Raw genomic sequence first — 23533 nt, 5'->3', positions numbered from 1 at the left:
AAAGGAGGGCTAGCTGACCCAATCTGGAAATGGAGTATATCAAAGGGCCCATGACAATCAGTATTGAGATTATGATATATCTTTTATATTTAAGTTCAACTGTCTCTTTTGAACTTGTTATAGTCTATAGTGCTGGTCTAATTTTTTTTTTTTTGCCGAAATGTTTTCCAGATTTGAATAGGGCATCCTTCCCATTGTTGTGCTGCAAACAGTTTATACTAGCTATGAGATTGTTAAATTTTCAGTGTGAACATTTACACCTTGGAAACTGGTAAATGCTATAAATCACAACTTGATTTATTGTTTTGTTGATTGTCTAAACTTAACAAAGTTATAGAGAAAATACTAAATGCAGATTAATAATAAAAGCTTATTGTGCACTTTAAAAAAATTTATCAAATATTTTTCAAACATTGGAACATTGAGTTTTATTGAAATGGAATAAGAATTTATTAAGTGTCTGCTGTGTGCCAGGAACTGTGCTAAGTGCTTTACAAATATTATCTCATTTGATTACTTATCTAATTTGTTTCAGTGGTCACTTTTCTTTTGAGTAGTGTCACACAATTTTGATGATTTAGCTTTATAATATACTTTGTGTTCTCAAACTATTGTTCTCTGTTTCTACTTGTTTTCATTGTTTTCCTTGAGGTTATAGATCTTGTAGTCCTCTAAATAAATTTTTTTATTATTTTGTCAATATTTTGAAAAGTTCTATAAAATAACTAGTTGGTAGTGTTGTGTAGCCCTAAGTCTCTAAATTAATATTGTCATTTCCATTACATTAATGTTTCATGATCTTGGGTAAGGGAATATCCCTTCATTTATTTAATTCACTTTTTTTAAAAGTATTTTGTCATTGAATTTGTATGTCTTGAATGTGGCTTAGTAAATTGAAAGACAGATTTTCTGTATTTGGTAGTTCTTTCTAATGGGATTTCCTTTTCTGTTATGTCTTTCTGGTCCCCCCCCCCCCAATTCGGTATATAAATGCCAATAACTTTTGTATATTTATTTTGTATTTTGTCACATTGCTTAAATCTGTTGTTTCAATTTCTGTATTCTCCATGGTTTTCTATGAAAACTATTTTGTTGTCTACAAATAGAGATGATTTTCTCTCTTCTTTGCCAATGTTTATGTATTAATCTATATGTTTTCCTATCACTGGCATTTTTAGAACTTTTTCTAATGATAATGGGAAGAAGGGGCAGCTTTTTTCCCTGTCCCCCTATCCCTCTTCCTCACATTTATTGAGATGGTTTCTAGTGTTAACTCATTGCAGATAATGCTAGAGTGTATGTGTGTGTGTGTATACATATTTCTTTGTCATATAAGGGGAAAAGAGGCTCTTTCTATATCTACCAGTTTAGTAACACTATCCAAGAAAAGGAAAATACTTTCACATGGTCAATTTTTGTTGAACCTGTGCTAGCTATTAATGATTATTATTACACTTATTAAGTACTCATAAGTTTCCCTTTATTAATGAATTTTAGAATTTTGCTAGGAATAAAAGTCAAGGTCACCAACTTGTAGTATGATAAATCCACTTTGTTCCTCTTGTTAAATATCAGGACAACATTTAACCATCTCCTGTCTCATTACCTTTCCTGTTCTACCAGATTTTTCAGAGGTCATAATTAGTACCTCAAGAATCACATTGTCAAATCTTAGTACTTTGGGACATCATTTTCATGCTCTTTGATAAGATTTTCATTGACTTTTGTTTATAAATAAATGATCACCAATGCAAGAATACTTTTAAAATCAAGTATTGTGAAGAAGCAGAGCTTTTAAAAGTAATATTTAAATTAGCAGAAAGATTTGTAGTCTAAAAAAAGAAAGATATTACTGCACTCCAGTTGGTAAAAACACTATGCTGTGCTTACCTTACAATAGTGTTCCTCAAATGGCAGAAAATGTGCTTAGGCTTTACTTGTTTTTGCCTCCCTGTTTGTGGAAATTCTTCAAGCTTTAGAAAGTCAGGTCAATTTTTTTCTGGTAGTTTGAAAAACTATTTTTATCCTTTTAAGTTTATGTCTGGAGCAATTCTTATTGTTATACCTCTCCCTTCTCTTAAACTTACTTCTTTACATAAACCTTCAACTCGCACTAACTGTACTACTTATCTTAGTATCATTGGACAAGATGATTGAAGTGTGTAGTTGTTGCTAAGGTTTGGACATGGCTTTGTGTTTTGCTTTGTTTTTCTGGGATATGTAGTTGTCTGGCAACTGATAGGATCATAATAGACCCCCAAAATTGTGAGATTCAGTTCTCAGACTGAACTAATGAGCTACGGATTTTTTATATACTAAAACTTCTAAGTTAATTTTTCTTAAATTATTCATATTTGTACTTTACAGATGTATAAATAACTTATAAAAGTATACTCTTATTATATGGAATAAAAATTTTATTTTTTAAAGTTTTTGTTGTTAGCTTTTATTTTTTTATCACCTTCATTTGCCAATCCTTTCCTTTTCACCACCCAGAGAGCAATCTCATGTAACAAAGAATCAGGAAGGAAATAGGAAAAAAAGCAGTTTAGCACATCAGCTAAATCCAACACTATATATATTTGAGCTAGAAATTCTGGAACATAACTACTTCTTCTTTAACCAATGCCCCTAATCCATTTTACTGTGTTTTTCTTTTGCTCATTTTGAATTCTTAAATTTCTTTTGACCACAAATTTATTTTCATGAAAGACAAGACTTTTTATTTCTGTATTTCTTCTCCCTCCAGCATTTTCATGATGGTCGGAAAGCCCAACAGCACATTGAAACTTGCTGGAAACAACTTGAATCAGTAAGTGAAATCTCCTGAAGAAATATGTTTACAGACTCTTTCAAAGCAACTTTAATAGAATTTGTTTCTAAAATAGTTCTAAGATAAGGTGCTTGTAAAGGAGTATGATCAATATTACATTTTCTTAACGAGTAGTAATGTTGCATACTCACCTTCATTTTATTCTTTTCCTACCTTCTCAGGGTTAGACAACTTTTAGATGTTTGTTCTTGTGTGTTATTGAAACAAATATATGTACATTTTAAGTGATTACGGCAAATTATCTTAGCACACGTGCTCTCTATTGAGCTTAATTTTAAGTAACATCTTTTGCTTCTTTTAATCTAACGGTTTCATAATTAACTGTGTACTTTTCTTTTTGACTTTTAGAGTAAACGACGATTTGAGAGAGATTGCAAAGAAGCTGACAGAGCACAACAGTATTTTGAAAAAATGGATGCTGACATTAATGTTACAAAAGCAGATGTTGAAAAGGTATATTCTGTCATATTCTTTCTTTCACTTCCCTATGTGTCCTTGTCACTATTTGTCATTTTCTGAATCAGTTCTGCCCCAAAGTTTCACTTTCATGCCTACAGAAAGGACATTGTTTCTGATGTTTCTCCTTTGTTGTTATTACTTTGAGGTCCAGGATTTGAAATTCAGTAGTTCTCACCATTGTGAATTTGGGAAGTATATTCATTGTTTGTGTTATCACTAAGAAAAAAAGACAAATATTTTTGTACCTTATGTGAAAAGTATATGAGGATGCTGACCTTAATAATCTTCTAAAGAAAAAAATACCCTTCCTGTTAGAGTTGATTGCCAGATAAAACAGGAATCCCCAGGCACGAGACATTTCTAAATGCTTTTGAATTTTAGTTCACATATGAAAATGAAATTTTGCTGATGTAAGCAGAAGTCTTAGAAATGTTCTTTTTGTTCTTCCATTTATTCAGCTTGATAAATAGTATCACTGTTTTTTTTTTTAACAGCTAGGTCATTTCTTTCAATGGGTTCTTTGGCCAGTTATGAGGGAGTGTGAAGGGTACCAAAAAATTCAGTTTCTTCTTTCAAGTTTACAGTCTAATGGAGAGACAATAGGTAAACAAATATATACATACAACCTATATATGAAATAAATAGGAAACAATTTACAGTGGGAAGGCACTGGAATTTGGAGGGGTTAGGAAAAACTTCTAATAAAAGATAGGATTTTAGTTGAGACTTGGAAGCTAGGGAAGTCATTTGGTAGAGTTAAGAAGGGAAAGCATTCAGGCATAAAGGACAACCAGAGAAAGTGTCTGAAGCCGAGAAATGGAGTGTGTTATTCATAGAACAACTAAGAGGCCAGTGTCACTGGATCTGAGAAAACCATGGTACGGAACAAGATGTAAGAAGACTGAAAAGGTATGAGGAGGCTAGATGATGAAGGGCTTTGTATGTCAAACAGAGGATTTGTATTCTATCATGGTGGTAATAGAGAGCCACTAGAGTAGGAGAATGATTTTTAAGAGACAAACCTGCAATTTGGGAAATCATTTAAGTGGCTAAATGGAGGATGGATGAAAGTGAGGTCAAACTTGAAGAGGCAGACCCACCAGCAGGGTGTTGCCATAGTGCAAATGTGAGGTGATAAAGGCCTGCATTAGAGTGGTGGCAATGTCAGAGGAGAGAAGGGGATGCACTGGATATGGGGCAGGGGATGAGAGCGAGGAATCAAGGATGATTCCTAGGTTACAAGCCCAAGAGACTGGGAGGATAGCATGACCCTTGATAGTAATAGGGATGGGAAGAGGGCAGGAGAGTTTTAGGGCAGGGGTAGGGAATCTGTGACCTCATAGTCCTTTGGTCCTTGGTGCAGCCTTTTAACAGAGTCCAAGTTTTACAGAACAAATCCTTTTATTCAGGGGATTTGTTCTGTGAAGTTTAGATTCAGTCAAAGGGCCATGCTTGAGGACCTAGAGGGCCACATGTGGCCTTGAGGCTGCAGGTTCCCCATCCCTGGTTTGGGTGGAAAGAGAATTAGTTCTGTTCTGGACATGTAGCATTTAAGACGTTTACTGGATATCCAGTTGGAAATGTTGAAAAGGCAGTTGAAGATGTGAGATTGGTAGTAAGTAGATAGGTTGGGTCAGAATAGGTAGATTTAAGAAGCATCAGCATAAATATGGTAATGAAATACATTGTAGCTCGAGTGAAAATAGTATAGAAGAAGAGAAAAAGACCTAAGACAGAACCCTGAGGGTCATTTACAGTTAGTAGGTGTGATGTGGATGAAGATCCAACAAAAGAGACCGAGATGGATTGGTCAGATAGGTAGGTGGAGAACCAGGAGAGTGTGCTGTTCCAAAAACCTAGAGAGAAGAGAATTTAAGAAGAGAGTGGTCAACAGTGTCAAAGGCTGCAGAGAGGTCAAGGAGAATGAGGACTGAAAAAAGTCCATGGATTTGGCAACTTTCAAAGGAGCACTTTGGGTGGAGTGATAAGGTCAGAAGTCAGATTGAAGGGGCTTAAGGAGAGAGTAGAAGAGAGAAAGTGGAGGCACCTATTATGGATGGCTTTTTCAAAGAGGTTAGCCAGAAAGGTCAAAAGAAATAATAGGATAATAGTTGGGGGAGATGAAAGGATCAAGTGAGGGTTTTTGTTGTCTTTGTTTTCAGAATGTTGGAGGCATGGGTATATTTATAGGCACTGGAAGATGAACTAGTAGACAGGGAGAGATTGAAACTAAGTGAAAGAATGGGGATGACAGAGGGGGCAATCTTTTGGAAAAGATAGGATGGGATGGGATCACCTGAGCAGGTAGAGTTGTTAACTTTGGTAAGGAATAAGGCCACCCCTCATGTGAGACAGGAATAAAGGAAGAGAGAGTGACAGGAGACATCTGAGAGATAGGAGATGAGGAAGAGGGGAGAAGGAGTTCACAGCAAAATAACCTCACTTTTTTCTGTATATAAATACGTATTTAAATAGAGAGTTTTTTCTCAGGTAGTTTATGTTTTCAGGTCTCTTGACACTGAAGTATAGAGTTCAGTTGTTTCTGATTCTAACTTGTCTACTCTGTTTAGTTGATGACACTTAAATTTTTTTTTTTGCCAGTAACAACTCATTTTAATGATGACTGCTTTATGATGTAGTTTGAGGACCAGAAGGGCTATTCCTCCTCTATTCCTATCTTTTTTTCATTATCTACTTTGATATTCAGGTTCTTTTGTTCTTCCAAATGAACTTTGTTATTTTGAGTACCTCTTTGAAGTATTTCTTTGAGAGTTTGCTTGATATACCCGCAACTTTGTAAATAAATTTGGCGACACTGTCATTTTCATTATTTTGGCCCAGCCCAGCCACAATTATTGAATAACCCTCCTGTTAATTTGCTATTCTTTATTTCTTTAAGGACTGAATATCTTGTATCTATATAGGTTTTCAGTATACTTTTGTAGAGTGGCGCTAAGATTAATTATGCACTTTATAGTTATTTTGAATGGGATTTCATTTCTTATTATTGCTTTGTGGATTTTGTTATTGACATATAGAAATGTTATTGTTTTGTAAATTTTTATTGTTGATTTTTGTGAGTTTATTTTATAGACTATAACTTTAGTGAAAATATTAATTATTTATTGGCATTGATATTTTAGCCATACAAGTGGTAAAGACAATTACAAAAAACACAATAGATGATTGTGATTATGTGAAATTGAAAAACTTTTGCATGAACAAAATTAATGCTACTAGGATCAGAATAGAAGCAGTTGGTAGAAAAATCTTTGCATCAAATATCCGTTAACAGTATGATATCAGAAACATAAACAGTTAACAAATGTATAAGGCCAAAATCCATTAACTAGAAGATTTGTGGTCAGAGGACATGAACAAACTTCTTTCAAAATAAGAATTGTAAACTATTAGCAATGATTTGAATAAGATGTCCATACACTTTGATACCCAGAAATTCTACTGTTAAGCCTATAGCCTCAGGAAGTTTAATCTTTAAAACAGAGGCCCCATATTCCCAAAATATCGTAGCAAAGAAATAGAAGCAAAGTTAGATACCCATCAATTTAGAAATGTTTAAGCAAATTATTATATGTCAGTGTGATGCTACTGTGTTATAAGAAACAGCAAATATGATGAATACAGTGAAGCACAGAAAAACTTAGATGAATTGATGCAAAGTGAAATAAGTAGAATCAAGAAAGCAGTACAAACAGTGACTTAAAATGCTTACTATGTTCCAGATATTGTGCTAAATGCTTTGGACACAGTTAAAAGCTTACCTTCTAATGGAGCAAGACAACATATAAATGAGCTTGAACAGGTTGGGCAAGAGTAAGGCAGGGAATAGAAGCCTGGATCTACTAGGAGGGAGTCAGGTAGATCATAGCTAAGCTAGGAAGTTACTAGTCCAGAGAAGGTACCTCTATAAAGAAGTTTCTCCAGGGTAGAGAGTGGATCGGTGAGGAGGAGAAGAAAGCCATAATCAAGTGCCAACTGAAGTAAAACTTAAGAATGCTGGACTCCTTCCTGAAACAATGTAAATGGAAAGAACAAGCACATTAAGACTTTAAACAAAAAGATTATAATGACTGAGCTTTGTCCCCAAAAAGAGATATATGAAGACAGTTTGCCTCACTTTTTACACAGGAAAGGGACCATGAGTGCAGACTACTGCATGTAACATTAGACAGTAGATTGGTTCTCCTGAACTTTTTTTTTTCCCTTTCTCTTTCATTATTTACTATAAGGGATGGTTCTCTGGGAGAGAGTGTGGGGAGAGAGACTCTGGGGAATATAGTTGATGTAAAAACAATTATCAACATGGATATATTTTTAGTAATAGCTAACACTTATCTAGCACTTTTAAAAAAGAATGGTCATTAACCTAGATTATTATAATTAAATTAAGGATTACTGAAGAGAAAGAGAAATCAGATAAATAACTTTTTTCTTTATTGACACATGGGGTCTATACATCTATTTTCCTTCATGAAAATGTATTTTATTACATTTCTGGTTTAGACTACTAAAATCATTTGTGTAATTTGGCCTACTTAGTTATTTTGAGTATATAAAATAACTAAGAATTTAGAGGAAGTCAATGCATTTTTTTTTCATTTTGAATGTTTTAGTGTAAGAGTTAAATATTTAATTCTTAAATGTTTTTATATCACTGATGAAAATTGTGTTTTTTTAAAATTTGCCTTATTTGATATAATAACAGAAGGATACTCAACTAAACTAAACTAAATGCTAATTTTTTTAGCATAGTAAAAAAAATATTTAAATCTGGTCTTTCATCTGTAAGGTGCAATGTAGGAGGACATAAGGCCAAGGGTTTCCCTAATTTGGTCTCCTAATCAAGAAGAGTTTAAACACAAAAGTTTAAGATTTGATCTGTAGTTCTAAATGGCCAATAAGTTGAAATTTAATACAGGTGAATTTAAATTTAAAGTCCCAAATTTGGGTTAAAAACAAATTAATAGCACAAGTAAAGAATGGGGAAGAGATGACAAAAAGAAGATTTTGTGCAAAAAAGATACTAGAGTTCAAGTAGATTGTAACATCCCAGATCTATGAAAGCTCCTTCCAAATTTACTTGTGGCTGTCAAAAAAACTATCATTCTTCTAGTCTCCCAAATTTAAAGGCTCTGTGTCATCCTTAACTCTTCACTCTCATTCAGTTCCCTACATAGCCAATCAGTTGTTAGATGAATTCCAGTGGCTCTCTATTGACTCTAGAATCAAATATTATTTTATCCTTATCACTTTTTAGAATTTCTATTTCATACAAGTTTTATAGTGCACATGATATATATGTATATATATATATATGTATATGTAACGATAATACATGTATGTAACTATTTAGAATGTTCCTTGATTTTTCATTTTTACATCACCTAAAGTTCCTCATATAACCATTCCCTTCCTCTCTTCCAAAGAGATATCTTGTATAATGATGAATATTGTAAAGAAAAAAAATTCAGCAAAACCACAAATACATAGGAAAAAAAATCTGAAAACTAATGGATCTCCTACCTTTGCATGAGACTATTTTTATTTTTTAGTTTTTCAGCATTCACTTTCAGTTGTTTTGTGTTTATCATTCTTTCCATTTACCTTGTTGTAGTTCTTGTGTGTATTGTGTTCTTGTATCTGTGTATTTAATTTTCATCAGTTCATGTAAGTCTTTCATACTTCTTTATAATTCATCATATTGATCATTTCTTACATGTATTGCAACTTGTTTAGCCATTCCCCATTTGATGGACATCTGCTTCCATCTGCATGCAGTTCTTTGCTACCACAAAAAGTACTGCTCTAAGTATTTTAGTGTATGTAAGAACTTTCTTTTATCAATGACCTCCTTGGAGCATATGCCTAGAAGTGACATCTTTAAGTCAAAGGATGTGGATATTTTAGTCATTTTATTTGCATAATTCCAAATTGCTCTTCAAAATTATGGTACTCTGCATTAGGAGACAAGATGGTGGAATAAAATGAAGCATTTTTAATTTTTTTGATTTTTTTCATTTTTTTCTTACTATTTTAGTTTTCAACATTGATTTCCACAAGACTTCAAGTTACAAATTTTCTCCCCATTTCTACCCTCCCCCCCATTCCAAGATGGCATATATTCTGATTGCCTCATTTCCCAGTCAGCACTCCCTTCTGTCACCCCACTCCCCCCCCCCCATCCCCTTTCCCCTTACTTTCTTGTAGGGCAGGATAGATTTCTATCCCCCATTCCCTATATATCCTGTTTCCCAGCTGCATGGAAAAACAACTTTTTTTTTTAAGCCTCTGCTTTTAAAACTTTGAGTTCCAAATTCTCTCCCCTCTTCCCTTCCCACCCACCCTGCTTAGGAAGCAAGCAATTCAACATAGGTCACACATGTATCATTATGTAAAACACTTCCACAATCCTCATGTTGTGAAAGGCTAACTATATTTCCTTCCATCCTATACTGTCCCCCTTTATTCAATTTTCTCCCTTGACCCTGTCCCTTTTCAAATGTGTTTGCTTTTGATTACCTCCTCCCTCTATCTGCCCTCCCTTCTATCATCCCCCCCTTTTTTAATCCCCTTCCCCTTACTTTCCTGTGGAGTAACCACCCAATTGAATGTGTATGTTATTCCCTCCTCAAGTTGAATCCGATGAGAGCAAGATTCACTCATTCCCCCTCATCTGCCCCTCATCTATATACAAATATATATATTTGTATGTATGTATATTCCCTTCAACTACCCTAATACTGAGAAAGGTCTCATGAATTGCATCATCTTTCCATATAGGAATGTAAACAAAACAGTTCCACTTTAGTAAGTCCCTTATGAATTCTCTTTCTTGTTTACCTTCTTATGCTTCTCTTGATTCTTGTATTTGAAAGTCAGATTTTCTATTCAGCTCTGGTCTTTTCACTGAGAAAGCTTGAAAGTCCTCTATTTTATTGAAAATCCATATTTTGCCTTGGAGCATGATACTCAGTTTTGCTGGGTAGGTGATTCTTGGTTTTAATTCTAGCTCCTTTGACCTCTGGAATATCATATTCCAAGCCCTTTGATCCCTTAATGTGGAAGCTGCTAGATCTTGTGTTATTCTAATTTTGTTCCCACAATATTCAAATTGTTTCTTTCTGGCTACTTGCAGTTTTTTCTTCTTGACCTGGAAACTCTGGAATTTGGCAACATTATTCCCAGAAGTTTTCTTTTTGGGATCTTTTTCAAGAGGTGATTGGTGGATTCTTTCAATTTCTATTTTACCCTCTGGCTCTAGAATATCAGGGCAGTTTTCCTTTATAGTTTCTTGAAAGATGATGTCTAGGCTCTTTTTTTGAGCATGACTTTCAAGTAGTCCAATAATTTTTAAATTATCTCTCCTGCATCTATTCTCTAGGTCAGTAGTTTTTCCCAATGAGATATTTCACATTGTCTTCTATTTGTTCATTCCTTTGGTTCTGGTTCTTGATTTCTCATAAAGTCACTAGCTTCTACTTGCTCCAATCTAATTTTTAAGGTAGTATTTTCTTTAGTGGTCTTTTGGACCACCTTTTCCATTTGGCTAATTCTGCCTTTCAAGGCATTCTTCTCCTCATTGGCTTTTTGGAGCTCTTTTGACATTTTGAATTTGTCTATTTTTTAAGGTGTTATTTTCTTCAGTATTTTTTTGGGCCTCCTTTAGGAAGTCGTTGACTTGTTTTTCATGGTTTTCTTGAATCACTCTCATTTCTCTTCCCAATTTTTCCTCTACTTCTCTAACTTGCTTTTCCAAATCCTTTTTGAGCTCTTCCATGGCCTGAGACCAGTTCCTGTTTTTCTTAGAGGCTTTTGATGTAGGCTCTTTGACTTTGTTGACTTCTTCTGGCTGTATGTTTTGATCTTCTTTGTCACCAAAAAAGGAATCTAGAGTTTGAGTCTGAGTTCGTTTTTGCTGCCTGTTCATGTTCCCAGCCAACTACTTGACGCTTGAATTTTTTGTCAGTGTATGACTGCTTGTAGAGTAGAGAGTACTTTTCCCAAGCTTTAGGGTCCAAGCACTGCTGTTTTCAGTGCTACTTCTACTCCACTGTCACCCCAGGCTCTGTCACAGCCATGCTTCTCCTGCCCCAAGAACCGCCAACCAGGACTGCAGTCCAGATCCAAGCAGGGCACAACAAGAGAACCTTCCTTTGTGCCCACAAAGTGCTCCTTGCACTCCTGCTCTGATCTGCTGCTAGGTTCCTCCCACCATGTGAACCAGGGACTCAGGAAGCAGCTGATGCTGGAGCTCTGGAAGCAGCCCCAGGAGTGTCCTGCTGCTGCCACTGCCACCACTACACCACCTCCGCTATCCCCAGGGCTGGTGGCTGGACCAGCTTCAACTGCATTCCTGCAGTTTCCCATTATTCTTCTCCATGGTCTTTGGCGTTTGTGGGTTGAGAAGTCTGGTAACTGCCACAGCTCAATGATTCATGGCCCTAGGACCTGTTCTGCTGGCTGGTCTGGTCTGTCCTGGCACAGCCCATGCTGGCCTGCACTCCGCTTCCAGCACTGTGTGATAGACCCTTCTCGGTGACCATCCAGGCCCTCCTGGGCTGGAGACCTGTTTCCCTTTGTGGGTTCTACCACTCTGAAATTTGTTCAGAGCCATTTTTTACAGGTGTATGGAGGAATTTGGGGGAGAGCTTAAGCAAGTCCCTGCTTTCCAGCCACCATCTTGGCTCTGCCCCAAAAGGAAGCGTTTTTGCCTGGTTAACCTAGTATATCACATTTGCAACAACTTAGCAAATGTGTCATACCAAATTCTGATTGGAAAAGCCAAGAGAAAGTCATAGGGAGCTATGTTTTGAGCCCTGGAAGAGCTCAAAAGGCAGAGTGATCTACAGATGCTGGGAAGGAGTTAGTCAAGAATGGGAACAGTACCAGCATCACCTAAGAACATCCTGTGCCATGGGACAGAAGGGAGGCTGACGCAGAGCACCATGACAAGAGGCACTGAGGTATAGAAAGACATCCCAGGGGATTTCTAATCTCTCACTGGTTGAAAAAATGGTCACTATCTTTCAGCTGTTTCTCCCATTACCCAATTCCAGGTCACATCGAGGGTGAGTAGGAGTGGTCATGAGCAAATGGGAACCTACCTGTGTAATGAGCAAGAAACAAGTTCCTGAAACTTACCTGTGTGACTTTGAGCCCAGGAGCTAAGCAGCAATTCAATTCTGGCTGTTAGCCCCCACATAAATGGAGAATAATGCAATGGAATAACTAGGGTGGACTCCTAAACAAAGGGGAACCAGCATTTCTGTTTCTCTGAACCTGCAGAATTTCCCTTCAGGCTAACAGTGATTAAGTCCAAAAACTCATACACTAGCCAGCAGACCCATACTTAGGTCAAAAACTTGCAGAGGTCAAGACCATAGGGCAGTGAACAGACCTCTTACTGGATCATATCACTTTGGGAGTACTGAAAATTTTTAGGCTCCTAGTCTGAGCTGTGAAAGCAGCAGGGCAAAGTAGAAATTGAGACTCCACCAGGCACCTCCCAAAAGAAACCCTAAAATTTAAACTTCTAAGAATATTATAGTCAAAATCTAGAACTCAGAAGTCAATGAAAAAAAATATAGCGAGCAGCCAGAAAGAAAGAATTTAAGTATCATAGAGCCACAGTTAAGATCACACAAGAATTTACAGACACCACTTTTAAGAAATGGAGAACTTAAAGTATGGTATTCCAGAAATCAAAGGATTTAGGATTACAACTGAAAATAACCTACCTAGAAAAACTGAGTATCATCCTACAGGGGAAAAATCCACCTTTAATAAAAAAAAAAGTAGACTTTCAAGCATTTCTGATGAAAAGACAGGAGCCGAGTACAAAATCTGACATTCATATACAAGATTCAAGAGAAGAATAAAGAGATAAACATGAATGAGAAATAATAAGGAACTAAACAAGGTTGAACTATGAATATTCTTCTATGGAGAGATGATATCATCACCAGGGTTCTTACAGAGGGCTTGGTTGTGATTCTGTTATGGTTAGATGATCTCAAAAGAAGAATCAAGGGTGGGGAAGAATAGTATATTGGGAAACAGGGAAAATGAGGAGAAGAAGAATGGGAAAAAATTATCTCACTTAAATGGAGTATGCAAAGAAGAGTTTATACAGCAGAAAGGACAGTGGCAGGGTGGACAAAATTCAAATCTCACTCTTATTTGGTTAAAGTAGAGAAGAATGTACATATACACACAGTTGGGTACAGAAATTCTTCTTACCTAGCAGAGAAATAGGAGGGAAAACGATTAGGAGAAAGGAGATGGGTTAGGTAAAAAAACTAAGGTATATTAAGGGAAGCAGTGGTCAGAAGCAAAACAGACTTTTAAAGAAGGAGCAGAAAATAATGGAGAATGAAAAGTTTAAGAGAATAGGATAGAAGGAAATACACAAGTCAGCAGTCATAAATGTGAATGTGAATAGAATCAACTCACCTGTGAAATGGAAGAGAATAGAAGAATGGGTCAGAAAATGGAATCCGACAATATATTGTTTAAAAGAAACACAGTTGAAACAGACACACACAGTTAAAGTAAGAGGTAGAACAGAATCTATTATACTTCAGCTGCAGTAAAAAAGGCAGGAGCAGCAATCATAAACTCAGAGAAAACCAGAAGCAAAAATAGAGCTAATCAAAAGATAAATATGGAAACTACATTTTGCTAAAAAAGTACTGCAGAAAATGAATTTTAATACAATACTAAATATATATGTGCATATCTCAATTGATATAGCATCTGTATTTATAAAAGTTAAATGAGTTACAGGAGAATATAAGACAGTAAAACTATAATAATGAGTCTCCCCACTTTACCCTTCAGAGCTCTAGGTAAAATCTGACCACAAAATAAAACAAGAAAGAAGTTAAAGAAGTGAATAAAATTTTATAAAAGTTAGATATTCCAGACCTCTGTAGAATATTGAATAGGAATAGAAAAGAGTATACCTATTTCTCAACTGTGCTTGTGATCTTCATGAAAATTGACCATTAACCATAAATACCTCATAGACATAGAAAAGCAGAAATGTTAAATGCATTTTTTGGGTCTAATGCAATAGCAATCGTATTTACTAATGGGCTTTTTGAAGCATAGAGTAAAAATTAATTGGAAACTAAATAATTTAATGTAATCCTAAAGAGTGGGTGGTTTCACTTAATTCTAAAGAGTGGGTGGGGCAAAGAACAAATCGTAGGAAAATCAGTAATTTCAACAATCAATTTCATTAAATTATGGAATCAACAAGACAACATATCAAAATTTGTTGGATGCAGCCAAAGCAATACTTATGGGGAAAATTATATCTCTAAATGCTTATCCGTAAGAGAGAGAAAAGATGAATGAATTGGGCCTGCATCTAAAAAACCCTAGAAAGCCAACATATTAAAACCTCTCAATTAAACACCAAAGTAGAAATTGAAAACAAAAAACCATAGAGCCAATAAGTAAAACTAGGAAGCAATTTTCTGGGAGGACAATAAAATGGATTAGCCATTGGCTAATTTGATTTAAAAAAAGAAAGAAGAAAACTAAATTACTAGTATCAAAAATGAAAAAGGTGGCTTCAGAACCAGGGTAGAAGAAATAAAAGCAATACTTATGTATATGTCAGTAAAACTGGTGATCTAAGAGAAATGGATGAATATTTACAAAAATATAAATTGCCCAGATAAATAGAAAAATAAGTAAAATACTTAATTCTGTTTTAAGAGATTGAATAAGCTATAAATGAACTCCCACAGGAAAAAAAAATACCCAACTCCCAATACCAAATGGATTCACACATGCATTTTACTAAATATTTAAAGAATAATTAATTCTAGTACTACATAAGCTTTGAAAAAATAGGTTAAGAAGGGATCCTGCCAAATTCCTTCTATAACACAAATATCAACTCGATGGCTATACCAAAGAGAATCAAAACAGAGAAAGAAAACTGTTGACCAACCTCTCTGATGAGTATTGTTGCAAAAAATTTTAAGTAAAATACTGTCAAGGAGATTACAGTAATATGTCACAGTAGTCATAATATTCTAACTAGGCTGGAATTGTAGCAGGAATTCTTGGCTGTTTCAACATTAGAAAAATTCTAAGTATAATTGATCATATTAGCATCAAACCATTGATGTAGAAAATGCTTCTGATGAAAAACAACACCCATTCTGGTTTAAAAACAATCCTAGAAAGTGTATGAATAAAAGGAGCTTTTCTTAAAATTATGAGTAGTATGTAACTAAAAACAAGAGTAAGAAACATTATTTATAATGTGGATGATCTAGAGGCCTTTTTATTAGATCATGAGTGAAGCAAACATCCATTATTATCATTATTATTCAGTATTGTACTTGAAATTCTAGCAATAGCAATAAGACAAGAAAAAGACACTAAAGGAATAAGCATAGGCAAAGAAGAAACAAATACACTTTTTGCTGATGATAAAATGGTTTACTTAGAGAACCCTAGAGAGTCAACTAAAAAATTAATCTAAACAATAACTTCTTCAAAGTTGCAGGATGTAAAATTAACCTATACACACCATTTGCATTTTTGTATATTATCAACAAAACCCAGCAGGAAAAGATAGAGAAATTCTATTGAAAATATCTGCAGACAGTATAAAATTCTTGGGATTCTATCTGCCAAGGCAGAAACAGGATCCATATGAAAACAGTTACAAAGCACTCTTCACACAAATAAAGACAGATCTCAACTCTGGAGAAATAGTAATTGCTCATGGGTAGGCCAAGTCAATATAATGACAATACTACCTAAATAGGTTTACTTATTCAATGTCACGCAATTAGACTACTTAAGAATTACTTTATAGAGCTAGAAAAAATAATAACAGAATTTATCTGGAGGAACAAAAGGCCAAGAATATCTAGGGAACCAATGAAAAAAAAATTGGAGGAGTGGGGACTAGCAGTACTAGATCTCAAAATAAGTACAAAATGTTAATCATCAGAACAGTCTGGTTCTAGATATGAAATAGCATGGCTGATCAATGGAATAGATTAGATACACAATATATAGAAGTAAATGAACACAGTAAGCTAATGTTTTATAAACCTAAAGATTCTTGTTATTGGCACATGGAAAAAATAACCTCTCGTATCTACAGATAGGGGAAGATTTCATGACTAAACAAGTGATGGATTCACAGGAGGATGAACTGAATATTTTTAATTTCATAAAATTGAAAAGGTTTTGCAAAACAAAACCAACTGATGCAGCTAAAGTTAGAAGAAAAGCAGGAAACTGGGGCGGGGCGAGTCTTTGCTTCTCTATTTTCTAGTTTCTCTATTAAATCTCATTTCTAAGATGCAGCATTTAGCACAGTCCCTCACGTAAAGTTGGCTCTTGATAACTTTTTATTGAATTATATTGTATATGTGGGGAACTGAGTCAAATTTACAAGAATAAGAGCCATTTCCCAGTTGATAATGAGGTCATTTTCAGAGGAAGAAGTCCAAGTTATGATAGCCATATGAAAGAATGCTCTATATCACTGATGATTAGAGAAATTAGAATTAAAATAAATCTGAGGTACTACCTTACACATGTCAGATTGGCTGAGATGACCAAAAAAAGGAAAATGACAAATGCTGGAGGGGATGTTGGAAAACAGTTACACTAATGCACTATTGGTGGAGCTGCAAATTAGTGCAACCATTCTGGAAAGTAATTTGGAAGTGTACCCAAAAAGATATTAAACTGTGCTTACTTTTCAACTCAGCAGTACTACAGATACGTCTGTACCCCCAAAAAGATCAAAGAAAGAAAAGGACCCATGTGTACAAAAAAAGTATTGTAGTTCTTTTTGTAGGGGCAATGAGTTGGAAACTGAGGGGATGCCCATCAATTGAGCAGTGGCTAAAAAAGTTATGGCATATGAATGTGATGTATACTCTTGTGCTCTAAGAAGGAGATAGTTTCTGAAAAACCTGAAAAGATTTGGCGAACTGATGCAAAGTAAAATGAACAGAACCAGGAAAACAATTTATACAGCAATAGCGATATTGTAACAGTGATCAGTTGTGAGACACTTAGCAGCTCTGATCAATACGGTGACCCGTTATAATTCAAAAAGACTCATGATGAAAAATCTATCCAGCTGCAAATAGAGAGCTGATGGACTAAGAGTGCAAATTGAAGCATAGTCTTTTCTCTTTCTGTTTTTTTCTTTTGCTTTGAATGACTATACATATTTACAATGAGTTTTGCTTTTCTTGCATTCTCAGTAAGTGAGGAAGGGGAAGGGAATAGAGAAAATTTGAAAATGAAATTAAAATAATTGAATTTTTTAAAACAACAACAAAATGGTTGTACTCCACCAACAGGGGGCTACTGTGCCTATCTTTGCACAGTCCCTCCAATGCTGAATATTTGTCTTTTTTCATCATTTCCAAATAATAACAAAACTCATTCAGCGAAACAAATGATCTAAAATATCAAGGGAAGTAATGAAAAAATTTGGAATGAAAGAGGCAATAGTATTTCCAGGTCTTAAACTATATGATAAAGCAACATTCATAAAAAAAACCTTGTGGTGCTGGTTCCAATAACCCTGTGTTTGTGAAACCTAAAAAGAAAAATTCTTTGGAAAAAAGTCCCTGTTTGATAAGAACTCTTAGGAAACCTAGAAAACAATCTGGAACAAGTTAGGCTTGGACAAGCATCTTACACCATATTCTATAGTAAATTCAAAATAGATTTGTGACCTAAAAATTAAATATCATATACTGTTAAACAAATTAAAAGAAGCAAGTCATATACCATTCTCAACTATGGATAGGAGATATATTATTAACGCAAACAAGGATAAAGACAATTGCAGAAGATTTAATAGAGGATTTTGATTTCATGAAATTGAAAAGCATCTGCACAAATTAAATTAATGCTTCTATGATAGAAGGGAAACTGTTACATAAGGAGAAAATTGTACAAAATTTCTCATGCATATAACTTAATATGAAATTATTATAGTTATTGCTAAAAATTGTTTATTCATGGAGTGCACGATCAAAAACTTTTAGAAACTACTGTATTGGACAACCATAAGCAGACAATATTACTTAGTCTAATTGTTGGCCTCTGGTTGTATACGTGGTGTGCTTCTTACTTGGGCTAGGAAGAAAAAGGTTATGAAAATGAATGGAATGTGAAATAATATTGCCGGACAGAGAGAACAGTGTTTTCTAAATGCATGTGTTAAACCATGTCAGACAGTGAATAATACCCTTTGTCTTGTTCACCCTTGCCTTGTGACTCCTAACTGTTACATAATTTCTAAGTGCAAAATGGGATATTGTTTAGCATCAGTTATAGTTGGTGGTTGCGAATAGCTGGAGAAATTGTAAATAGCTTAAATTATTTTTTGAAACTATAGTATCAGTTTCAAAGTTTTAGTCTCTTAAACAGTTTATCTGCCAAAAACCAGACAGACTTCTTTCAAAATGAGTACTGTATTATGAATTGACTGAGCAAGGAGCTTCCTCTGGATTGTGATAGGTGCTCTTATGTTTAGAATTTGATAATGAGATAATCATTGTAAAACCTTTAATTTGAAGAAATGACTTATTTTTTATACTAAACAGCCAGAATTAAATTTAAAATCTATCATATTCTGGTTATAGACTGTTAATTTATGATAAACATTTTAAAAGTAATGAACATTTAAATTGAAAGATTTTAAGCATTTTAAGATAAAACATTTTTATCAAACATTTAACATTAAATTTTAAAACATTAAATAAACATTAAAAACATTAAATTTAAACATTTAAAGACAAACTTTTAAAAAGTAATTCTTGTATTTTTCAACTATCCATTTTTAGTGAAGATTAGAACTTTTAAAATATTAGGCTTTTAAACCCCTTGTTAATATAAATGGTATCTCTGTAGAAGGGAAGATCGTGAATTTATTTTGCAGTAGTGATTAGTGATTCTGAGGAAGAAATGGGATTAAAAAATCAGTTTTTAAATTATAAAATATATGCTAATTTATTTAAGTGAGAATTGAACAGAGTTAAGCTAAAACTGATAAAGGAAATTAATTAGAATAATTAATCTGCCCAATAGCCCAAGAGAACAAATGAATCTCAAGGAAGTTCTGCTCAGTACAGTGAGCATACTTAATGTTTGCTGGGTAGCAGCTTAGATTTGGTAGTGATTTAACAAAAGCCTCTAGAGTGTGTCAAATTTTTTGACCATTTGGGGAAGCAATCTGTAGTGCATGAGTGTTTTAGTTATTCTACGTATAAGGAATTGGACCAGATTGTTTGTTTGGTCCGGTTAGGTTGACATTTTTATTGTATAACTTGGCACCTTAAATTCTTTTTCTCCCCTCATTTCTGTGCTACATCTAGGTAGTTATATTAAGAAAGTATTTACTTTAGGGTATGCGTGTTTTGTTTTGTTTTGGTAGAAATCTATGCATGTTTTTAAAGGGGAAATGGTAAGTTTGCATGCAGGAAATCATCTCTGCAACTGCATTTTAATTTCTCCATCTTTTTCTTCTAATATTTTATTTAGAGGTGGAAAAAAAATCAACTAGTATTGTCAGAAAAATGGTCATTATAGCTCTTCCAAAAGCCAGCAACATACATAAAATTTAGATTCTCTAATTGTGCTCTTTTAAAAAAAAATACAATTTGGCTTGGGTCAACTACCAAACAGTCCAAGAAAGACATTTCTTTGCTCTGTTTTTATGTACATCCTATAAGCAGTCCTAGCTCACTGGTTTTTTTTTTAACCTTCTGTATATCTATGCAGAACATCCTGCTGTTGGTTTCTGATCTTTGATCTCATCTAGAAATTAGCAAATTTTCTTCTTTTGTCCCCTACAATAAGAAATGAGTTGTAATAGAGAGTTTGTAAAATTGGATAGTGTCCCATTGTGAAACAAGCAGGAACAATAGATGTAGGGAATCAAGTTAGCTTATGTAACTGGAAGATCATGAAGATAGGGCAGTTGGCAACAGGGAATGAAATTAGAGGACGACTTTCTATTTTTTCCTTTAATGACCCAACCAAAAAACAGCAACCTTTAAAAAAAGTTCTTTTAATCTCTACAGTCAGGAAATTTTAAGATAATGATAATTTTGAACATTGCTAGGTTAGCACATGCTTATATTGAAGCATGGTAGGTTAAAATGTTTTATCAGGGATCACATTCATTTTGTGAGCTTTGATTATTGTAGTCTAAGTCCAAGACTATAAAGTGGAAAGTTTATCCATTTTACCCTAAGTAAATTTCAACAAGAGAAAAAAGTAACAATACTAATATAGCTCATAAAATTTGTTTTACACTATAGTAGCTTAAAATAAAAATATTGACAATAGCACAATACTAGTAAGAAAATAGATATTCAAATTTAAGGGATTTTTAAAAAATAAATGACTTTTTACTTTATATGAATTTTTTTTCTGCCCCTAACTTGTTCACAGAATGATTAGTAATGATATTTTAACAGTATGACTTGGTTCTTTTCAGAGAAAGTTTGGATTTGGATGATTTGGATTTTAATGTTTCTGAATATCATTCAAGGAGTACTTATTCCTAGATCTAGGTGAAGAAATATTGTGTGCTTTTGAATTGTTTCTCTACTAACCTCAGTTTCCTGTTGACTTTTACATGTAGTGCATTTTCCCCATAGTGGATGTTTTATCTACAGAGTTGGGTGGATAAACACTGCTTTGAAATTATGTTGTTAAAATTGATAAGGGCAAATGAGCTGCTGAGAAAATAATTCATTATATTATTGCCATTTTTAGGTCATCTCCTTTTGAAAGTCTGATGTGAAAGTGTCATCATAGAGAACCAACCTTTAAGGATGATAGGGACAACGCATTCATTCTTTGTAATGTGTCACCTCCTTGGCATTTTAAATGCTTTCAATCTCTTTTCTATCCATACGTTATAATGTTAGATCTGGAATGTACCATAAAGTTCATCTAATGTCAGTACTTCATTTTATTTGTGGGAGAAACTGAAAACAATATAACCCAATTCAAATATTTATTAAGTGCCTGCTATGTAAAAGGCACTGTATCAGGTGCTGGAGATACAAAGACAAAATGAGAAACAGTAAAGAAAATGACCCTCGCCTTCAGTAAGTTTCTTTTGGACTCAGAGAGGGAAAATAGTTGACTAAATTTATGCAACTGGTTGTTAGCAAAGCTAGTATAGAGTTTAGTCAGCAAATTAAGAAGAATTTATTAAATGCCCATTATGTGCCAGGCTCTGATGATAAGTGTCAAAGCAATACCAGGGAAAAATAATATAGCATGTTTACAAATGTGTACAAAATATACAAAACAGATGCAAAATGATTTAGGGAAGAAGGCACCAGTGGCTGCAGTGACTGTGAAAAGCTTGATGGATGTACTATGGGGGACTCATAAGGAGGGGCTGAGATACTGGAATATCAGGAAGAAGTCCATCCAAGCTCTCCCTAAAAAATCCTAACTAAGAATTCCAAGAAAAAAGTCACACATATTTCTAGCCCTGGCCTGCAGAGAAGGCAGAGAGAAGTCTGTGGACACTGGTAATGGAGTCTAGTAAGGAGATAGGCCTGACAGCATGAAGTATTCCAGGACAGCAACTCAGAGAGGCCTGAGGATGTGCACTTGGTCAAGTAGAGGTCCCAAACCAACACAGGGGCTGAATCTTATACAGATCTGTTGTTCACTACCTGTTGCTCTAGTGTGGTATGAGAATGGGACCAGGGCCTGGGGTTGGCATTCCAGGGGAAGGAGCAATTATGGGTTAGATTTAGGGTGTACACTGAACAAGTTTAGAAGCAAACTGTAGTTGTGTGACTATGACCTTAGAAATAAAGAATAGTGGGAGAGTCTTAGTTTCAGCCTCCAGCACAGTTTGGAACCTGCAGAAGATTGAGCAGGGCAGGAAACCCAGACCAAAGGGGAGCCTGCAGCTCTGTCACTCCAAACTTGTTAAGCTTTCCAGGTTGAATCAAAAAGGAATTTAAAAGAATAGACAAAGGATAGCCTGTGATTGGGCTCTGAATGAGGAAGAGGGAAGAGGAGAGGCGAGCAGATTGCATGAAAACTAGAGCAGTAGAGCCAGACACTCTCCTTCTGTTTCACCAGTTTCTTCTTTATAAACCAGAGGCAGAGATCCAACAACAAAGTAAAAGGAAACCCAGTTTCCTGAGAGGTGATGGGCTCAGGGTACAGAATAAGACAGACATTTTGTTTTTCTTTTCTTTTTTTTTTTTCCAGGTTTAGGGGCACAGTGAGAGGAAGCAAAAATCAATGTTTTATTAATTGAGAAAATAATAAAAGTTACATTAAAAATATAATGTGGCACTTGAGCTAAACCTTGAAAGAAAGAAGGAAGTCTGAAAGATGAAAGTAAGGAAGAAGAGCATTCCAGGCATAGGGGCCAGCCAATCTAAAAGTATCCAGGGAAAGGAGAATAAACATGTACATAGTGTCTGTACCAGGCCCTGTGCTAAATGATTTACAAATATCCTTTTGATTTTTACAATAACACTACAAGATAGGTGCTGTTATGATCTCCATTACAAGATACAAAGGCAAGAAATGGAATATTGTGTATGAAGAACAATAGGAAGCACAATTTAGCTAAACTAAGGGTTCTTAACCTGGGATCTACAGACCCCCTAAAGGATCTCTGGTTAGATTTCAGGGGATCAGTGAATTTGGATGGTGAAAAATTACATCTTTGTTTCTACTAACGCATAACTAAAATAACAGAGAGAGAGGGAGGTCGGTCAGTCGGTCTCAGGGTGGAGGTTTGCCTTATACCTATACTTACAGGGGGACTGTCCAGGAAAGTAATGTAATGGGAAATAAGGTCAAATGTTGCAGAGAAGTAAAAAAAAAAAGGCTGTCGGATACAGTAATTTAGATATTATTGGTGACTTTGGAAAGGCCTGTTCTTGTATAGTGATAAGGTCAGAAGCCAGATTGTGATGGGGAAAAGAGAGAAGAAGGAAAGACAACAAGACATAGCCAGCTTTTTCTAGGACTTGAGCTAAAGGAGCCAGGAGCAATATAGGACAAAAACTTGAAGAATTAGTGGTGTCTAGTGAGGGTCATTTATGGACAGGTGAAATGGAAGCAAATTTGTAGGCAATAGTTAGAGACCGAACATTAGTGGTGATAATAGTAGTGCAAATGTGCTGGAGAAGCAGAATTAACTAGTGCAAATGC

The 23533-nt window shown here is 34.9% G+C and overlaps 1 protein-coding gene across 11 annotated transcripts in view; it reads left to right on the top strand.

Annotated features, from left to right (window-relative positions):
- FNBP1 (formin binding protein 1) overlaps window positions 1-23533 on the top strand; it is a 189603-nt gene that overhangs the window by 114964 nt on the left and 51106 nt on the right. For all 11 annotated transcript variants that reach the window (XM_036748979.1, XM_036748971.1, XM_036748970.1 and 8 more), the window contains exons 5-6: window positions 2750-2812; window positions 3182-3286. In XM_036748979.1, the coding sequence (XP_036604874.1) occupies window positions 2750-2812; window positions 3182-3286 (168 nt within the window). The remainder of the gene's footprint in view (window positions 1-2749; window positions 2813-3181; window positions 3287-23533) is intronic.

This window comes from Trichosurus vulpecula, chromosome 3 (genome assembly GCF_011100635.1).
Source record: "Trichosurus vulpecula isolate mTriVul1 chromosome 3, mTriVul1.pri, whole genome shotgun sequence".
Classification (NCBI taxonomy): Eukaryota; Metazoa; Chordata; class Mammalia; order Diprotodontia; family Phalangeridae; genus Trichosurus; species Trichosurus vulpecula.
This window is presented reverse-complemented; position numbering and strand designations above follow the sequence as displayed.